This window comes from Odontesthes bonariensis, chromosome 10, assembly GCF_027942865.1.
Source record: "Odontesthes bonariensis isolate fOdoBon6 chromosome 10, fOdoBon6.hap1, whole genome shotgun sequence".
Classification (NCBI taxonomy): Eukaryota; Metazoa; Chordata; class Actinopteri; order Atheriniformes; family Atherinopsidae; genus Odontesthes; species Odontesthes bonariensis.
In genome coordinates this window covers 12,304,044-12,325,705 of record NC_134515.1, presented here as the reverse complement: position 1 = coordinate 12,325,705, position 21,662 = coordinate 12,304,044, and the positions used below count along the sequence as shown (strand labels likewise).

General features: G+C 41.5%; 1 protein-coding gene across 1 annotated transcript; it reads left to right on the top strand.

Annotated features, from left to right (window-relative positions):
- The first annotated feature begins 985 nt into the window (after nucleotides 1-985).
- Nucleotides 986-10,547, top strand: LOC142390097 (uncharacterized). Its single transcript, XM_075475465.1, has 3 exons — nucleotides 986-4,268; nucleotides 8,867-10,200; nucleotides 10,533-10,547. Exons 1-3 carry the CDS (start codon nucleotides 986-988, stop codon nucleotides 10,545-10,547), a joined length of 4,632 nt encoding a protein of 1,543 aa, XP_075331580.1.
- Nucleotides 10,548-21,662: the final 11,115 nt, after the last annotated feature.

The window sequence follows — 21,662 nt, the reverse complement described above, 5'->3', positions numbered from 1 at the left end:
TGCTGCCGATTTATTCCAAACTACTATCTTCACCTTAAATGATGGGAGATGGAACATGCACAGACCTACTGTACGCCCATGCATTCAGAACTGTATATATTTAAATCACACCGCCAATCATTATGAGGTTGTAACATGCGTTAAAAACCGAAATACGCAGAGTCCTTGTGCCGGAACATGCCAGTCTATTGGTGAGGGAACGTTAAGACCCCAGCGGAAAAGAAAGTTCACCGAGTCAGACACGAAAGCAGAAAAAGAACGTCAACGGTGCAGTGATATCAATGTGAAGAAGCGAAAAACTGAGAATCAAAAGAAGCAATATAATGAATGTGAGTACATTAGGAGTGCCAAACGTGAGACTTCTCTTGAACATTTTCACAAGAACAGCATGAATTCTGAGTTTCGGAAAAGGAAATGTGATTATTTCAACACAAACTATGGAACCGATGTGCAGTTCAAGGCACGTAAACTTGCACAGTATAATAATAAATATGGTACTGATTCAAATTTAAAAAAATCAAAGTGTGAATCCTCAAAAAACACTTATCAGACAAACATCATATTTCAAAATAAAGTCCGTGATTACAGTCATACAAAGTACAAGAGCAACATTGGGTTTCAACATAAAGTCCGTGATTACAGTCATACAAAGTACAAGAGCAACATTGGGTTTCAACATAAAGTCCGTGATTATAGTCATAAGAAGTACAAAAGCAACATTGGGTTTCAACATAAAGTCCGTGATTATAGTCATAAGAAGTACAAAAGCAACATTGGGTTTCAACATAAAGTCCGTGATTATAGTCATAAGAAGTACAAGAGCAACGTTGTGTTTCAACATAAAGTCCGTGATTATAGTCATAAGAAGTACAAGAGCAACATCGTGTTTCAAAAGAAGATCAACGAGAAAAGCAAGATGAAATATCATGAATATGACGAAATTCGCCAAAACAAAATTAAGAGTAGCAGTGACACTCATGCAAATATGAGAAAGAAGCAACAAGACATTGACTTTGTCATCAGTCAGTTTCGTCAAGACGTAAGCTGTGGTCCTGAATACGTATGCTCTGTTTGTCATCGCTTACTTTTCAGGAAACAAGTGATTGAGTGTAAAAGATCTCATTATGAAAGCAAAAGACCAGAGGTTGCTGCACTGGCTAAGAGGTGTATAACATTGCAATATTTACACGTTTGTGATATTGAATGTGGGCAGGAATGTCATTTGTCTGATAGTCCTTGCAGCAAATTATGGGTTTGCCATTCCTGTCATCGGAAAATGCTTGGAGGAAAACTACCAGAAGAGAGTGTCACCAACAACATGCATTTGGATGAAATTCCACCTGAACTGAAATGTCTGAATTCTTTGGAGGAACATCTCATTGCTCGTCACATTCCCTTCATGAAGCTGCTGTGTTTGCCCCGAGGCCGCCAAAGAGCTTGCCATGGTCCATGTGTCTCTGTACCTGTTGATAACAGTAGCGTGACAAACATTCTGCCAAGGAACGAGTGTGATGATAAAATGATAAGAGTCAAACTCAAACGCAAGTTGACATACAAAGGTCATTATGAGTACATGTATGTCCACACTGATCGTGTAAGGAATGCACTGAGGTATTTGATGGCAAACAATAAGTGGTATGATGATGTCATTTTAAATGATGAATGGGTAAACACTCTGAATGGAAGTGATCAATGTGAGGCAAATGAGGACAACCAAGAGCTGCCAGCTAACAGTGATAATGAAAATAACAGTGATGATGAAAATAATCTTGAGGAAGAGCAAGCAGAGGAGGAACTGACCTACATTAAAGACCAGAGTGGCCTCTTGTCAGACACATCATTGCAACCTGTCAATCTGGGTTCAGAGATCATTGATCAGAATTTTCAGGATATACTGAGCGTGGCACCAGCTGAAGGCAACAGTCCAGTTCGTTTACTATCTGATAAAACCAACGAGGCCAAATGCTTTCCTGCTCTGTTTCCATTGGGTGGACCTACATTCCACGATGAAAGGGAATCAAAAATAACTCTGTCACGTTACCTGAACTGTCGCATTCTCAACGCTGATGGACGTTTTGGTCGCAACACAGACTACATATTTTATGCACAGTACATATCAGAAGTGCATCAAGTCATATCTGGTGTATCAGTGGCAATGCGCAAAGGTGGCGGCAAATCATCTCTGAAAGAAGCATCAAACATGTTGTTGAACTCAGATTCACTCAGTAAAATATTACGAAATGATGAAGGGTACAAGTTCTTGCGAGGAATTCGTGGAACCCCACCTTACTGGATGGCAGTACAGAAAGATTTGTTCAGTATGATTCGACAACTGTCAATTCCAACGTTTTTCATAAGCATGTCAAGTGCTGATCTGAGATGGCCTGAAATGCTTGCTTCTCTTTTGAGGTTAGAAGGAAAAGAAACACCTGTGGAGGAACTTGACTGGTCTCAAAAATGTGCGTTGATTGGAAGAAATCCAGTTACTGCAGCAAGAATGTTTGACTATCGATGGCATTGTTTTCTTCGTGATGTAATCCTGTCACCAGCTGAACCCATAGGCAAAATAAAGGACTACTTCTATCGAGTTGAATTCCAACAGCGTGGTTCTCCTCATGTTCACTGTTTGTTTTGGGTGGAAGATGCACCAAAGATTGATAAAGACAGTGATGCTGATGTGGTACGTTTCATAGACAGATACATTTCCTGTGATATTCCACCAGAGTCTGATGCAGAGCTTCATGAGGTTGTGAGCAGCGTACAAAGACACAGCACAAAACACTCAAAAACATGCCGTAAGAAAAATACAGTGTGCCGATTCAATTTCCCACGACCTCCATCAAGCCGTACTTTCATTACAAGAGCTGGGAACTCAGAGGACCTGAATGGAAAAGATGAAAATACCAATGCCAATGCAATCATAAAGAAGGTGAAAACAGCGCTGGCCAATCCTGACCTGAGTTTTGATACAGCTGATGCTTTTTTTGAGTCTCTTGGGATACATCAAGGCCTGTTTGAGAGAGCATACACCATATGTTCCAAAAAGAAAAGCATTGTCCATAAGCGAAATCCGTCTGATATTTGGGTGAACCAGTACAATAAAGACTTACTGCGTGCTTGGCAAGGAAACATGGACATTCAGTATATCACCGACGCCTATTCTGTTGTGGTCTATATACTGTCATACATCACAAAAGCAGAGCAAGAAATGGGTTTGCTGTTACAGCGTGCACAGAAGGAGGCGATGAATGGCAATCTTGATGCAAAAGCTGCATTCAAACAGCTCGGCAGCGTCTACCTGCACAACAGAGAAGTTTCAGCTCAAGAGGCAGTGTATCGTTTGACTCGTATGCGTTTGAAGGAATGTTCTCGTGATGTACAGTTTATTCCTGTTGGTGAAAATCCTGTTAGAATGAGTTTGCCTTTGCATGTGCTCCAAGCTAGAGCTCAGCTCCAACAGCCTGATGATGACAGTAGCATTTGGATGACTAATGTGGTGGAAAGATACAAAAGTAGACCCAGATCAGCAGAAATGGAGGAGTTATGCCTTGCCAGCTTTTGCTCTCAGTACAGAGTTCTTTCAAAGTCTGAGGTTTCACCACAAAGAGAATCACAGGACATAATACAACTGAACAACAACCGTGGCTTCATCAGAAAAAGGACCAGAACACAGCCTGCTGTTGTGAGATATCCCAGGTTTTCACACACAAAAAATCCAGAAAAGTACTTTCATTCATTGCTGCAGCTGTTTTTGCCTTATTATGAGGACTTCCACCTCAGACCGCCTCAGTTTGAAACATACGAACAGTTCTACACAACTGGTGCAGTGAAATGTGGCTCTGACATCCAAAAAGTGCAGTCAATTGTGGACTCCAACAAAGCTTTATTTGAAAAAGAAAGCGATGAGATTGACAAAGCCAAACAGTTGCTGGATAACGACATTGATTTAGAAGACGCTTGGGCTCAGATATGTCCAGAAACAGAAAGCGAACGTCTCAGTTGTTTGGATATGAAACCCAAAGCTGTAGATGATGAAGAAGGCAGTGATGATGTTGGTGATCTTATTCCTGACCTGACAGCAAATCCACAGACAACGTGCACTCTGGAAACTAATCACATGACAATGCCCCGAGATGCTGCACTAGGTTTATTGCGAACACTGAATGAAGAGCAGGCAGCAATATTTTATGCTGTACGTCGGTGGTGTCTGCAGATACTCTTTGGACAGAATCCTGAACCGTTGCGATTGTTCATTACTGGTGGAGCAGGTGTTATGGAATTATTGTCTTAATTCCCTATTAAGTTTTTGCTTACCTTCCTATTACATCTGATGAGAAGTGAAATAGAGACTTTCAATGTTTGTGCCGGCCGGCCACGTGTTTATTTCTTCTGCAAAAGAGGCCAAACCTCACCAGTCAGCGTTCGTGGTGAGAAGAGACCCAGAACAAAGGAAATCAGAAGCATTTATACAGAAAGAGGAGGGTTTGGACTTTCAGGTGACACCTGAAAGAACACACCGTGTGTATTCTCCAACTGTCTCCTTGCCACACCCCCAGGGGGAAAGTCTCGCACTTTGGGGAGATGCAGAATCCGGAGACAATGGTCATTTGAATGATTATTGTCAATGTGTTAATCAACAGACACATGTCTGCAGACAGTGGATTTTACAACAAGGTGTCATTTCAAAGACAAATGGTTAGCAGACATCGAATTTACCATAACATTCCCCCCTTTTTGATTCAATTAATCACTGATAGGAGAAAAACTTAAGAAAAAATAAAAAGAATAAACTAAGAAGAATAAAATGAAATAATGTAAAAACTAAAGGAAAACAATATTGAAATTGAATTTTAAAAAGATAAAAATTAGAAATCACCAACCACTTTCTTTCAATTGAGTAGAACTAATCACTAACAGAAAACAAAACAACCTTAAAGAAAAATAAAAAGGAATTAAAAAAATGAAAGGGAACAAAATTAAAAATAGTCATAACTATTATCACTAATTCACACAGATTGAAAAATATATCATCCTGGTGGTTGTCTACAAGAGAGAAAATAATGGGAATATAAAAACAAACAAACAAAACCAAACCAACAAAGCAAAACAAAGAAAATAAAAATAAACATTTACAAAATGTTATCATCAAAGTCTGATTTGGTTTCAGGAATGTGAACAGAGGTTGAATTTTGGTCGGCCTTATTGGCATACACATGAACATACGTGGAGGAGTAAATCATCTTTGTTATGAGCACATCAAACAGCCATTTTAACACGCATGGAATTAAGATGCAGAGCAAAAAGAAAACAATTATTAAAAACCGTGATGGCCATCCTTGGCTCTAAGATTTTAGCCTAGAAAGTCATTCACTGCTAGTGGGGGTTGAATGGCATCTTGCATATTTTTGATGATGCTGGTAATGTTCTCATATTCATCAGAATGGTTGTCTTCAGTTCCAGAGGTCCGCTTGACCGTCTTAAAATCTACCAGCATGTTAAATTGGGAGCCATGTGGGTCGAGTGACCCATTGACTAAAACTGAGTTGTTTGTGTATACCCGAGCTTGGATATTTAATTCCACACCAATACGTGCCATGGTGTAGTTTGTTGAAACACGTCTAGTTGGCGTTTATTGAGTTGATTCCTTGCGTCGTCCTCTCTGGCGTCTGTGCGTCCTTGCACCATTCGTTCCTGATGTCATCCATCTTCCTTGGCGTCTGTGCGTCCTTGCACCATTCGTCCTCGTGTTGTTCCTCCTCGGCGTGTGTTCCTCCTTGTGCCGTTCGTCCATGTGTCATCTGCTCCTCCTCTGTCGTTCCGGTTGGCAGCTTGGCTCCTCCGTTGCCTCGGGGATCTTCCTTCCGTGGTTGGCGTGGACCCGCGTCGTTCTCTGTCATCATTTGGAAGGCCGGTGCTTCCTTCTCAGGCCCTCCACCCCCACTCAGTCGTCAGGCTGGCAATCATGGCGTGAAGTGGAAGCTGGTGGTGATTTTACCTGCTGACACAGATAGACAGAATAAGTTTTGCAATATTTTAACATATTTCCTTGTGTGAGTGGAATGGAGTGGCCTGGTTACAAAAAGAATTGCAAAAGGTCTATGTGTATGTTAAATGTTTTCCTTATTCTAATATGCATAAGGACAATAGGCTTTTGTCCCTGGCAGTCCTGTTTCCTCACAACACTACGCTAATTTGATTTTAGAGTGTCATTTTCTGGCAGGGTGTTATAAACAATGTTGTTTGAGGTTAATAGCAAGAAATGTATTAATTTGGGTTATTGCAGAATTGATAAAGTGAGCTGGGAATAATCTCTGTTAGCAGAGCCTCTTTGGTATTTTGCTGGGAATACTTCAATTCAGTTCGACCACATGTCGATCTATTACTAAGCAATTATTAAATCTATCGTCAGGTGTTCAAATGGTCTGTCTGTGGTGGGTGAGTGGGTGTGATCGTTTTGTTTACCTGTTATGCGTTGCACAAACCGTTCATGATTGATGAAACTTGAAGAAAATCTGAAAATCCTTTAGTGAAAACAGTGTTGGGTTATAGCATTATTCTTCCCCCCTTTTGACACATGGTTCAACCCATGTGTCACTTATGCCAAGTGAGGAAAGAAATGTTTAGGCAGGAAAGATTTATCGTCAGGTCCACATCACACAGCTTCCTTTTCTGTGTGGCACTGGAGCGTCTTTTCCTGTGGTGTGGCGAAGGGCTGTGTTGCTGTAAGAAAGTTGGAAATGGTAACAGGAATTGATACAAAATCAGTGTGTTGGAATGTCGCTCTGTTTGCAGCCAGCGGCATCCTCGCCTGCATTTCCTGAAAGAGACAGGATCTGAGTTGTTAGTGTGAGAATAGAATATCAACATCAGAATAGACCTGCAAAGTGGGATGCAAATCTTTAGGTCATCAGCATATTGTAACGAAGTAGTGTCTGGAGAGAAAACAAAGGATTCAAGACTGTCTGAGCGCTTCATTGGCTTTCACAGTATTCTTGAAACAGACGTGTGAATTTATGGCCTCGTGTGCTGAAGTTGAAAGCAAACCAGAATTAGCTTCCTGTGTAAACCTGGAGCCTCAAATTAGATGTATGAAAAAGTTGACCATTGATACAAATATTGTATTAATTGGCTGCATTACCTGCTTGCAGACCCTGAAAAACACACCACTGTGTTGGCTGACACTGTGTTGGCTGATTTTTTATCTCTTCTATCTTCTTATCAGGAAATAAAGGTGTGTGTTTTGGAGAATCATCATCTGAGACAATGACTCCTGCTGTCTTAAGAGACTCAAAGAATGGTGGTTTTCCATCGATGGCTTCTTGTTTAACTGAATTACAAAGTTTAAAGTCTGATTTTGGAGTGATGATAACATTTTCACAAACTTTGAAAAACATCATACTTACCGACAGCCCACAGTGACTTGGAGATCTCCTGTAAGGCTGTTTTAGTACAGTGTTTTCTTTGGACAAACAACTAAAGTTTTTTAGAAGTGCTTTTAGTTACCAGCTGGATTTTCCACACAGATGTCACTTTTCCTTTTTTTTTTTTTTTTTTTTTTTTCTAGTAAACTCTCTTTGAATTTTGTTCTGTCTTATTATTTCCTGTTCTCTATTCTTCAGTTTTTCTTCTAACTTTGATATGTCTTTTAAACTAAGGGACCCCCTATTGGGAACCCAAACATTTAGATATTTTAACCTTTTTCCCCCCACATTTCTTTTCTCATAACGTCAACAAGTGGCCCTCCCCGGAGGCCGCGCTCCTCAACGGGGACCCTGCTTCCCACCCCAACTAGGAAGCGTCGTACGACTCACTATTCTTCAAGTAGTAACAAAACTACATTTATTTAACTTTTCTCTGCTTCGTTTTTCTTAAAGTTTACAAGCAGCAAAAAACTACAAACAAACACATTCACCATTACACATTCACTCTTCTGCTTCGTTTTTCTTAAGTTCACAAGCAGCAAAAAACTACGTTAGACAAACATTTACAACATTTAACGTACAAACACATTCACTCCGGCTTCGTCTTCTTAAGTTTACAAGCAGCAAAAAACTACATTAGACAAACGTTTTACGAACATTTAACATCCTCTGCTTCGTCTTTCTTAAGTTTACAAGCAGCAAAAAACTTTGCCACCTGCTAAGATCATGAGAAATGGAAATGCTAAAACCCAAATTTGAAATAATAATTTAGAAGTCAATATTTCAGTACTCACCAGATGGTTTTTCGCTGATCTATGTTCGTTGGACTTCAGCGGCAACGATTCAGGACAAATACACGGTTAAGCCCTCCCGTCTTAAAAACTAAACAGACGTTCAGAGGCTGAATTATATAATTCAGGACGGCCAATCGCTTCCCGTGTTTTGCCCCGGACGATTGCGCGTGAATCCTGCCGAGACAACGCCAAATTGTTATGGAATTATTGTCTTAATTCCCTATTAAGTTTTTGCTTACCTTCCTATTACATCTGATGAGAAGTGAAATAGAGACTTTCAATGTTTGTGCCGGCCGGCCACGTGTTTATTTCTTCTGCAAAAGAGGCCAAACCTCACCAGTCAGCGTTCGTGGTGAGAAGAGACCCAGAACAAAGGAAATCAGAAGCATTTATACAGAAAGAGGAGGGTTTGGACTTTCAGGTGACACCTGAAAGAACACACCGTGTGTATTCTCCAACTGTCTCCTTGCCACACCCCCAGGGGGAAAGTCTCGCACTTTGGGGAGATGCAGAATCCGGAGACAATGGTCATTTGAATGATTATTGTCAATGTGTTAATCAACAGACACATGTCTGCAGACAGTGGATTTTACAACAAGGTGTCATTTCAAAGACAAATGGTTAGCAGACATCGAATTTACCATAACACAGGAACAGGCAAATCCCATTTGATCAAAGCCATCCAGTACGAATCTACACGACTGCTGTCACAGATTTCTGACAATCCAGATGATCTGACTGTGCTCCTTACAGCGCCCACTGGTGTGGCTGCATATAACATTGGTGCTGCAACTATTCACAGTACATTCTCCATTGGTGCAAATGTTAAGCTGCCATATCAACCTCTTGGTGATGAGAAGGTAAATACTTTAAGGATGAAAATGCGAAACTTGCAGATTTTGATCATTGATGAAGTGTCCATGGTTGACCACCGTCTTTTGTCCTACGTTCATGGCAGACTACGTCAAATAAAACAGACTGGTGATTATTCTTTGTTTGCAAATGTTTCCCTGATCTGCGTGGGTGACTTCTTTCAGTTGAGACCTGTCAAAGGCACACCTCTTTTTTCTGACAACACAGAAGCCAACATGTGGGACAACAACTTTGAAGTGGCTGAGCTTACCAAAGTTTTGAGGCAAGAAAATGCAGAATTTGCGGAGATGCTGAATCGTCTCAGAGTTCGTAAAAAGAATGAACATCTCAGTGGGCATGATGTGTTTGCATTAAAACAACGTGAAACTGGTGAAGACTCCACAGACATTCACATATATGCTACAAATGCAGAGGTTGATAAATACAATATCACTAGACTGCAAAAGCATTGCCCAGATGCAATCAGCATAGATGCCCAAGATTTTACACGGAGTCCCAAAACTGGAAGAATGGAACCAAAATTAGGCTTCCATACAAAGGTTTTCAACTCGTGCTTGCCAAGGTGTGTGTCTTTGGGCATTGGAGCAAAGGTGATGTTGAAGAAAAATATAGACGTGTCTGACGGCCTCGTCAATGGTGTGTGTGGTACGGTTGTGGAAATTATTAATGGTGAAGATAAGGATGACATTCCTATTGCTATCCATGTTGAGTTTGAAAACCCTAATGTTGGAAAGATGCAGAGGTCAAAATCCAAAAGAAACTCTGAACGCTCTACAATTGTGGAGGTACAAGAGGATCAAGTATCAAATGCTGGTGGAATACGAAGGCAATTTCCTCTCACCCTGGCTTGGGCAATGACGGTACATAAGTGCCAAGGTGTTACTGTTGACAGAGCTGTTGTATCACTCAACAAAATCTTTGCTGCAGGGCAAGCATATGTTGCATTGAGTCGTGTGAGAACTCTTGATGGACTGATTATTAAGGACTTCAAAGAGACAGCTATATTTTGTGATGACAAAGTAGACACAGCCATGAAGAGCTTGCCAAAGTTCAACTTCAAAAGTATTGGTTCACCTGACGTTGATCCGGTCTGCACGATTGCACTTCACAATGTACAGAGTTTGAATGCTCACTTTGACGACATGCAATCCCACAAAACCCTAATGAAAGCTGACTGTATTTGTTTAACAGAGACATGGCTCAATGCAGACACCGAAGACCAGCCACAACTACCGGGGTATGTCTTTAATCACAATCCAAGAGGTAACTGTTACGATGACTCTGACACAGTTTTTGCAGCATTGAAACAACAGCAAAGAGGAGGAGTTGGTTTGTATTATTCAGACAACATTGATGTGCAGGTGTCAATTCCAAAGAGATGCAACTTGGAATGTTTGTATTTCCATATGTCTCATGTCAATTTGACTGCTGTTGTTTTGTACAGGCCATCTTCCTATAAGATTGACATGTTTCGAAAGCAGTTATCACAGGTTGTCTTTGAACTTGAGAAACATGCAGGGAGGAAGATGATCATGGGAGACTTCAATGAGGATGTCTTTGTATCTTCTACTGTGGCAAAATTCCTGGAACAACATGGATACACCCAACATGTCCAAGCAGCTACAACAGAAAGAGGTACGTTAATAGATCATGTTTACTGTAAAGATGTAGGAGATATTGTTGTCGATGTTGTACAAACATACTACAGCTTTCATGATGCAATTCTTATCTCATTGTTGTAATATTTGTGTTTGCTCCGTGAGTTATTCACCATTAGATGTTCTACACATGTACCGTCCGCTACTTGGGGCTTGGGTGGGTCGCAAGGAGAGAGCTAAAATTGAGGACGGCTCCTTGCAGGGCGTGGGAGGGTATGTAAGCCATTTTCCAATATAAGTTTTATGTTTTGAGACCACAGCTGTAGGCATGGGCCGGTATGAGATTCTGTCGGTATGATAACCTTAGGCAAAGTTTCAAATTTTGACTGATGCACGACTATGCGGCAACCAAAAAACAGGCAGGGAAAAAAGTTCAGGGGGCTCGCCTCCTTCAGCCATCGTCTGTATTCATACTGAAAATCAAGATCGAGCGAGCTTTTGCCCTTCTGCTCCATGGGAGGTTTCTGTCCTCCCTGAGCTCGCCTCAGGACACCTGCGTTACCGTTTGACAGGTGTACCGCCCCAGTTAAACTCCCCACCTGCCACTGTCCGCGGAGCGGTTCACGCCCCTTGACACCAGAAGAAAGAGCCCGCTTTGAGTAAGTGAAAAACCTTTGGGTTTTGAAAAGGTTTTGAAACCTTGACTTTTTCATACCTTGAAACCAGTAACCGGCCCATGCCTACAGCTAGTTGGCATGCTTTACAAGTGTGTGGAACCTCAGTCCCGGGGACCATTTGCCATTTGATGTGACAGTTATGGGACCATTCACTGCATTGTTTCTGTGCCTGAGTGAGTAATACAAGGCTACACATTTACTTTCACTTTCTTTATCTGTGTTCCATTCAACATTAATTCTTGTTAGGCTTGTTTTGGTTCATTTGTTGTTTTTTATTTCATCACTGTGCATATGTAATGGACTTAAGTATGACTTAAGGATTACTCTGTGTGTGTGGAGCAGGATGTGTTTTGCTATTTGCATCATGAAATGGCAACAAAGTCAATCACTTTCTGAACAAAAGATGCTATGCAATGTAAACAAAATTTTTATTGGATTTGTTTTTCTGAAGGGAAGCATTTCAAATCAGAAAATGGACAGTTGTTTTGCAAATGCCAACTAAGGAATTTTGCCCTCTTTAAGGTGCACAACAAAAGTATGTTTGTAAGCTTCCTAATGTCAAAGGACTGTACAAATCATGTTTTCCCAAAACCTAAAAAGCTGTGTGGACACAACACCTTGCCTATCTACCTGCTCCAATTCCATGGCATGTACTGATGATGAGACAAGCAAAGACTTTTGGACATCAGCAAAACAAGCTGCAAAAGCAGCTGTGACTCTTCTGGCTTTGGCATCCTTGGTGTTTAGCAAAGCTCAAGTGTCTCCATCTGTGCTCTGGAACTTAAGAAAAAACTACAACTCTTGGGAATATGATTGTTGGAACCAGTCATGAAAATTTGGTGAGTATCTCTACTTTCACAATTTGAAATTCATGTGTCTTTTACAACATTTATTGAACAGACATTATTCTCTGTTTGTTGCTCACAGTAGGGTTCCACCTGTGGTTCTTGCCTGATTTCTGTATTTCAAACTATGCCCTGTCCGTCCAAGACCCATTTGAAGAAAAAAAATGACAGAAGTCTGACTCAATGTTCCTTGATTTAATTTTATTATGTGAGTATCAATTCATGCTTTTGCTTTACATAAATGTATAACCTTTGTATTCTGCCCATGCTGTAACATGTTCATGCTGTAAAGTCCTTTGTTTTATTCATTACTAGATGGATGTCTTACATCTGCAGCCCACCGAGGGATTTTACCAGCCACAGAACCTTTTGATGGTCATCAACCTTTACTATCCATGGTCCTACCTGAAGACTGCTGTTTCACTGTACCCCTTCCGAACGACAAAAGTCTGATTCCCAGAAATTTTCCTGTGACATAACATGTAAGTATACACACTGTTCCAAGAGACATTTTAATTGTTATTGTTCTATGTTGTGCAACACTATGAATGAAGTGCTTTATTATTTTAAATAGCCTGCTGAGGAACATGTATCTATCTATCTAGTATGCATGTTTTGTAAATTGTTCCTCACAACAAATTGTTCATTGCCAGGCATTGTACGTGCACCGAGGGTCATGTCGCAACAACATCCATCGAACAACAGGACAACACTGTGTTATCAGTACCAGCATGGAATATCATCTCAACTCAATTTGACTGCCCGAAGCTGATTGATGTGATCTGTGGACGTATCAGCAAAGCTCTACAGGTTGATGTGGCTGCTTTAACGTCTGCTGCAGAGACTTACCGAGACTGTCTGGAGCAGTCTCCTATCTCCTCTACTACTTCTGCAGCTACTAATGTTCAGGACATCAACTCCTCCATGCCTGCTTTTGTGACTTTCATAAATGGTGAAAGTGCTGACTGCTCCTGCAGTCAAATTGGCTGTACATACTGCACAGTCTCTATGTAATAAGATGTTTGTTTTAAATGAGTGTTTCATTGCTCTTAATTCCCTCATCACTTAAAACAACGGGGGAACTTTCTCTGTGGTTATGCCCATGATCTGGGATTACGTCATTCATATCAAATGTTGTACAACTATAGATAGTTTTGAGACAAACCTGAAAACACATTTTCCCTTTGGTCCATAATTCCGATTAATTTAATTTTCTCCTTCCAATCTTACTCTGTTTTTATAATCTTTGTTTGTATGTTTCTTTTGTTATTAAATTTTTTTTTTAAATACTCTTGATCATTTATATTTGGTCTTCTATCATTATTATTATAATTGCTGAGACACAGTACATGCCTACGTAAAATACTGACATCTTCCAAAGGTCAAAGATCACCAAATGTTATAGCTTGGTGTGGGGAAATAGGGACAATGCCAACTCATGCTGTGTCAAACTATTGGCAATGATTGAACTACCAAACAATTCATGGTTTTTCCTGCTTATGTGCGGCTTGGTCTGAGGTTTCTATGTGCCAAGTCCCGTGGAGATTTGAGAATCCCAGTGGCCTGAAATGCTTTTTGAAGGATTTCTATTAAATTCAAAATGGCGGAACATCCAAGATGGCGCTGATGACGTCATGGGGTATGAGGTGCGTTGACCTCGTCTATATCCAGGGATTCCAACGGTACCTCATTTATGAAATTTGGACCAAGGGATCCAAAGATATGAGCAAAAATGCATTTTTGATACATATAGCGCCACCTATTGGCCAAACGTCACCAAACTTCTTGGGCCTCTTACCTTAGCAGTCTTGAGTCTGTGTTATAAGTTTGACGTGATAACATCTAATGGTTGCCAAGATATGACCTCACTTCCGGTTTGGCGGCGTCAACCTCAAGTTTGATGGGCTTTTATGGAAAATCGGAAGCGTAATTAAAAATTCCACATGATAACTTTTGTGCGGCTTGGTCTTAAGAGTCTATGTGCCAAGTTTCGTGAAAATCGAACAATCTCTGTGGCCTGAAATGCTTTTTTAAGCTTTTTGATTAAATTCAAAATGGCGGAAAATCTAAGTATACGCAAATTGACGTCATGGGGTGCGTTAGACTCGTCATGATCCAAGGATTCCAGCAATGCTTCATTTGTGAAATTTGGACCAAGTAGTCCAAAGTTATTAGGCTGAATGCACTTTGAATTTTGGCGTGTTGGTGGCGCTAGAGAGTAAGCTCTTGGGCCATGAAAATTCCTGACTTTGGCATTGGCACTTGGCTGATTACGTGTGCCAAATTTCACAACTTTTTACCATAGCGTTGCAGCAGAAAGTGGAGGAATAACAAGCCGCGATGTGGGGGCCTAGCAGATTGGCACAATAAGGAAGGCTTGGGCTGCTCAGGAATGCGTCTTGAGTCCATGCAGCAAGTTTGGCCTCGATACATCAATGGATCGCAGAGATTTGGCCAAATGTCACGTTTGCGCGTCGGCGTAGAGTTTGATTGGCTGTCACGGGCAAACGGAAGTGAAATGAGAAAATCCACCTGATAACTTATGTGCGGCTTGGTCTGACGATTCTATGTGCCAAGTCCCGTCGAGATTGGACAATAGGCGTGGCCTTAAATGTGTTTTGAATGTTTTCGATTAAATTAAAAATGGCGGAAAATCCAAGATGGCGCACATGACGACATGAGGTGGATTATCCCCGTCTCTATCCAGTGATTCCATTGGTATCTCATTTGTGACATTTGGACCAAAGAGTCCAAAGATATAAGCAAAAAGACATTTTGGCTACATATAGCGCCACCTATTGGCCAAATGTCACCAAACTTCTTGGGCCTATTACTTTAGCGGTCTTGAGACTGTGTTAGAAGTTTGACGTCATAACATCAAATGGTTGCCAAGATATGACCTCACTTCCGGTTTGGCGGCGTCAACCTCAAGTTTGATTGGCTTTTATGGAAAATCGGAAGCCTAATTAAAAATTCCACATGATAACTTTTGTGCGGCTTGGTCTTAAGAGTCTATGTGCCAAGTTTCGTGACGATTTGACAATTTGTGTGACCTGAAATGCTTTTTTAAGCTTTTTGATAAAATTCAAAATGGCGGAAAATCTAAGCATACGCAAATTGACGTCATAGGGTGCGTTGGACTCGTCATGATCCAAGGATTCCAACGATGCCTCATTTCTGAAATTCGGACCAAGTAGTCAAAAGTTATTAGGCTGAATGCACTTTGAACTTTGACGTGTTGGTGGCGCTAGAGAGTAAGCTCTTGGGCAATGAAAATTCTTGAGTTTGTGATTGGCACTTGGCTAATTATGTGTGCCAAATTTCACAACTTTTTACCATAGCATTCATGGGGCTGCCATAGACTTCAATTGCAGCAGAAAGTAGAGGAATAATAATAATAATAAATATAGCTGCAAGCAGCGATGTGGGGGTCCTAGCAGAATGGCACAATAGGCAAGGCTTGGGCTGCTCAGGAAGGCGTCGTGAGTCCATGCACCAAGTTTGGCATCGATACATCAATGCATCGCAGAGATACGGCCAAATGTCCAATTTGCGCGTCGGCGTGGAGTTTGATTGGCTGCCGCGGTTACGCGGAAGTGAAATAAAAAAAATCCACATGATAACTTATTTGCGGCTTGGTCTGAAGATTCTATGTGCCAAGTTCCGTTGAGATTGGACAATCTCAGTGGCCTGAAATGCTTTTTGGAGGTTTTTGATTAAATTCAAAATGGCGGACAATTCAAGATGGCGCTCATGACGTCATAATGTGCATTGACCTCGGCTGCATCCAGGGATTCTATTGGTACCTCATTTGTGACATTTGGACCAAGTGGTCCAAAGATATAGGCAAAAATGCATTTTTGCTACATATAGCGCCACCTATAGGCCGAACGTCACCAAACTTCTTGGGCCTCTTACCTTAGCAGTCTTGAGTCTGTGTCATAAGTTTGACGTCATGGTATCAAATGGTTGCCAAGATATGGCCTCACTTCCGGTTTGGGGGCGTCAACCTCGAGTTTGATTGGCTTTTATGGAAAATTGGAAGCCTGATTAAAAATTCCACACGATAACTTTGGTGCGGCTTGGTCTTAAGAGTCTATGTGCCAAGTTTCGTGAAAATTGGACAATCTCTGTGACCTGAAATGCTTTTTTAAGCTTTTTGATAAAATTCAAAATGGCGGAAAATCTAGGTATACGCAAATTGACGTCATAGGGTGCGTTGGACTCGTCATGATCCAAGGATTCCAATGATGTCTTGTTTGTGAAATGTGGGCCAAGTATTCAAAAGTTATTAGGCTGAATGCACTTTGAACTTTGACGTGTTGGTGGCGCTAGAGAGTAAGCTCTTGGGGCATGAAAATTCTTGAGTTTGTGATTGGCACTTGGCTAATTACGTGTGCCAAATTTCACAACTTTTTACCATAGCGTTCATGGGGCTGCCATAGACTTCAATTGCAGCAGAAAGTAGAGGAATAAATATAGCTGCAAGCAGCGATGTGGGGGTCCTAGCAGAATGGCACAATAGGGAAGGCTTGGGCCGCTCAGGAAGGCGTCGTGAGTCCATGCACCAAGTTTGGCATCGATACATCAATGCATAGCAGAGATACGGCCAAATGTCCCATTTGCGCGTCGGCGTGGAGTTTGATTGGCTGCCGCGGTTACACGGAAGTGAAATAAAAAAATCCACATAATAACTTATGTGCGGCTTGGTCTGAAGATTCTATGTGCCAAGTCTCGTGGAGATTGGACAATCTTAGTGGCCTGAAATGCGTTTTGAAGGTTTTTGATTAAATGCAAAATGGCGGACAATCCAAGATGGCGCAGATGACGTCATTAAGTGTGTTGACCTCGTCCTTATCCAGGGATTCTACTGATACCTCATTTGTGACATTTGGACCAAGGGGTCCAAAGATATGAGCAAAAATGCATTTTTGCTACATATAGCGCCACCTACAGGCCGAACGTCACCAAACTTCTTGGGCCTCTTACCTTAGCAGTCTTGAGTCTGTGTTATTAGTTTGACGTCATGTTATCAAATGGTTGCCAAGATATGACCTCACTTCCGGTTTGGGGGCGTCAACCTCGAGTTTGATTGGCTTTTATGGAAAAATGGAAGCCTAATTAAAACTTCCCTTGGATAACTTTTGTGCGGCTTGGTCTTAAGAGTCTATGTGCCTTGTTTCGTGATCATTGGATAATCTCTGTGACCTGAAATGCTTTTTTAAGCTTTTTGATAAAATTCAAAATGGCGGAAAATCTAACTATACGCAAATTGACGTCATAGGGTGCGTTGGACTCGTCATGATCCAAGGATTCCAATGATGTCTTGTTTGTGAAATTTGGGCCAAGTATTCAAAAGTTATTAGGCTGAATGCACTTTGAACTTTGACGTGTTGGTGGCGCTAGAGAGTAAGGTCTTGGGCCATGAAAATTCTTGAGTTTGTGATTGGCACTTGGCTAATTACGTGTGCCAAATTTCACAACTTTTTACCATAGCGTTCATGGGGCTGCCATAGACTTCAATTGCAGCAGAAAGTAGAGGAATAATAATAATAATAATAATAATAGGAAAAGCTACTAACTCAATGGGTTCCTGCAGCTTCGCTGCTAGGACCCCCAATAATAATAATAAATATAGCTGCAAGCAGCGATGTGGGGGTCCTAGCAGAATGGCACAATAGGGAAGGCTTGGGCCGCTCAGGAAGGCGTTGTGAGTCCATGCACCAACTTTGGCATCGATACATCAATGCATCGCAGAGATACGGCCAAATGTCCCATTTGCGCGTCGGCATGGAGTTTGATTGGCTGCCGCGGTTACACGGAAGTGAAATAAAAAAATCCACATAATAACTTATGTGCGGCTTGGTCTGAAGATTCTATTTGCCAAGTCTCGTGGAGATTGGACAATCTTAGTGGCCTGAAATGCGTTTTGAAGGTTTTTGATTAAATTCAAAATGGCGGACAATCCAAGATAGCGCAAATGACGTCATTAAGTGTGTTGACCTCGTCTTTATCCAGGGATTCTACTGGTACCTCATTTGTGAAATGTGGACCAAGGGGTCCAAAGTTATGAGCAAAAATGCATTTTTGATACATATAGCGCCACCTATAGGCCGAACGTCACCAAACTTCTTGGGCCTCTTACCTTAGCAGTCTTGAGTCTGTGTTATAAGTTTGACGTCATGATATCAAATGGTTGCCAAGATATGACCTCACTTCCGGTTTGGGGGCGTCAACCTCGAGTTTGATTGGCTTTTATGGAAAAATGGAAGCCTAATTAAAAATTCCCTTGGATAACTTTTGTGCGGCTTGGTCTTAAGAGTCTATGTGCCAAGTTTCGTGAAAATTGGACAATCTCTGTGACCTGAAATGCTTTTTTAAGCTTTTTGATAAAATTCAAAATGGCGGAAAATCTAGGTATACGCAAATTGACGTCATAGGGTGCGTTGGACTCGTCATGATCCAAGGATTCCAACGATGCCTCATTTGTGAAATTTGGACCAAGTAGTCCAAAGTTATTAGGCTGAATGCACTTTGAACTTTGGCGTGTTGGTGGCGCTAGAGAGTAAGCTCTTGGGCCATGAAATTTCTTGAGTTTTAATTTGGCACTTGGCTGATTGCGTGTGCCAAATTTCACAACTTTTTACCATAGCGTTCATGGGGCTGCCATAGACTTCAATTGCAGCGGAAACGGAAAAATAATAATAATAGGAAAAGCTACTAATCCAATGGGTTCCTGCAGCTTCGCTGCTAGGACCCCCAATAATAATAGGAAAAGCTACTAACTCAATGGGTTCCTGCAGCTTCGCTGCTAGGACCCCCAATAATAGGAAAAGCTACTAACTCAATGGGTTCCTGCAGCTTCGCTGCTAGGACCCCCAAATATAGCTGCAAGCAGCGATGTGGGGGTCCTAGCAGAATGGCACAATAGGCAAGGCTTGGGCTGCTCAGGAAGGCGTCGTGAGTTCATGCACCAAGTTTGGCATCGATACATCAATGCATCGCAGAGATACGGCCAAATGTCCCATTTGCGCATCGGCGTGGAGTTTGATTGGCTGCCGCGGTTACACGGAAGTTAAATAAAAAGATCCACATAATAACTTATGTGCGGCTTGGTCTGAAGATTCAATTTGCCAAGTTCCGTCGAGATTGGACACTCTCAGAGGCCTGAAATGCTTTTTGAAGGTTTTCGATTAAATTCAAAATGGCGGACATTCCAAGATGGCGCTGATGACGTCATCACATGCATTGACCTCGGCTTCATCCAGGGATTCCATTGGTACCTCATTTGTGACATTTAGACCAAGTGGTCTAAAGATATGGGCAAAAATGCATTTTGGCTACATATAGCGCCACCTATAGGCCGAACGTCACCAAACTTCTTGGTCCTCTTACCTTTGCAGTCTTGAGTCTGTGTTATAAGTTTGACGTCATAACATCAAATGGTTGCCAAGATATGACCTCACTTCCGGTTTGGGGGCGTCAACCTCGAGTTTGATTGGCTTTTATGGAAAAATGGAAGCCTAATTAAAAATTCCACACGATAACATTTGTGGGGCTTGGTCTTAAGAGTCTATGTGCCAAGTTTCGTGAAAATTGGACAATCTGTGTGACCTGAAATGCTTTTTTAAGCTTTTTGATAAAATTCAAAATGGCGGAAAATCTAAGCATACGCAAATTGACGTCATAGGGTGCGTTGGACTCGTCATGATCCAAGGATTCCAATGATGTCTTGTTTGTGAAATTTAGGCCAAGTATTCAAAAGTTATTAGGCTGAATGCACTTTGAACTTTGGCGTGTTGGTGGCGCTAGAGAGTAAGCCATTGGGCCATGAAAATTCTTGAGTTTGTGATTGACACTTGGCTAATTACGTGTGCCATATTTCACAACTTTTTACCATAGCGTTCATGGGGCTGCCATAGACTTCAATTGCAGCAGAAAGTAGAGGAATAATAATAATAATAATAATAATAGGAAAAGCTACTAACTCAATGGGTTCCTGCAGCTTCGCTGCTAGGACCCCCAAATATAGCTGCAAGCAGCGATGTGGGGGTCCTAGCAGGACTTGGCTTGGGCTGCTCAGGAAGGCTTTGTGAGTTCATGCGCCAAGTTTGGCATCGATACATCAATAAATGGCAAAGATATGGCCTAACGTCTTGTTTGCGCGTGGGCGTGGAGTTTGATTGGCTGCCACATGCAAATGAAATGAAAAAATCCACATGATAACTTTTGTGTGGCTTGGTCTGAAGATTGTCTCAAGTCCCGTCGAGACTGGACAATCTGCGTGGCCTGAAATGCTTTTTCTAGGTTTTCAATTAAATTCAAAATGGTGGATTATCCAATATGGCGCAGATGACGTCATGAGGTGCGTTGACCTCGACTGCATCCAGGGATTCCAGTGGCACATCATTTGTGAAATTTGGACTAAGTAGTCCAAAGTTATTAAGCTTAATGTATTTTGAACTTTGACATTTTGGTGGCGCTAGAGTACACTCTTGGGGCATGAAATTTCTTGGCTTTGGCACTGCTGATTATGTGTGGCAAATTTCACAACTTTCCCGCATTGTATTAATGGGGATGCCATAGATTGCAGCGGAAAGTAGAACACTAATCACATACAAGATGATAGTTTTCAGTTGAAATAATTTATTTATACAAACTTGCAAAGCACACGCTGTCTTCAAACAGTCAACACAAAATAGTATTTTAAAAAAAAAACAACTCATAACCACAAACACCTTTAGTCGTCGCTGTTCAGATCCGAGCAAAGCACCGATGTTGTCGGTGCCATGCAACACAGGACGATTTCCCCTCAAGGGATGTTACTTACAGGTGTAATTGTTGCAAAATGATTCAAAAAGGTGTCGGCATACCCTGTCATCTATAGTGGAACACTTGAAATGCACACAAAGCAGGGGGAAGACTGCACCTTACTTACAAATGCATGCGTTGGTGGACTTGTTGCTGCACGCTTTGGGTCTGTGACAGGCCTGCAAATGGAGGACGTAGAAGAGGCTCTTGTGTGCAGAAGAAGTCCATGTCCAGGCCAATTCTAATGGCATGGCGCTTTCACTGTCCCTGGCGAAAGCAGATGTTGCAAATCTGGAGGTTACCTCTGACACCGAGCCATCTGAGGGCACATCACTTGTGCACTCAGAAATTGAACAAGAAATGTTAGCAGAGTGTTGGTTTGGAAGAATTTAGTGACGTGAGTAAAAGTTTTGTTTAAGTGTTTGCTTTTAACAGCAGTTGTATTTCAAGCTATTTAAAAAAAAAAAAAAAAAAAAAAAAAAAAAAAAAAAAAAAACTTCCCCTTCGAAGTTCACATCGTCGGGTGTCAGCAGCTGCTGCAGATTCTGCGGCTCCTTCACGTTCTGGATTTCCTTTATGATGGAGGACGGAGGGGTGGTCAGTGTGACAGCTGCTGAAGCAGCGAGTCGCCAGGTTCGTCACC

Excerpts from the sequence above, each read along its gene's own strand:
- LOC142390097 (XM_075475465.1), top strand. The coding sequence starts at position 986 with ATGAGAAAGAAGCAACAAGACATTGACTTTGTCATCAGTCAGTTTCGT. Across the intron at positions 4,269-8,866 it reads GTTCATTACTGGTGGAGCAG|GAACAGGCAAATCCCATTTG; the intron begins GTGTTATGGAAT and ends ACCATAACACAG.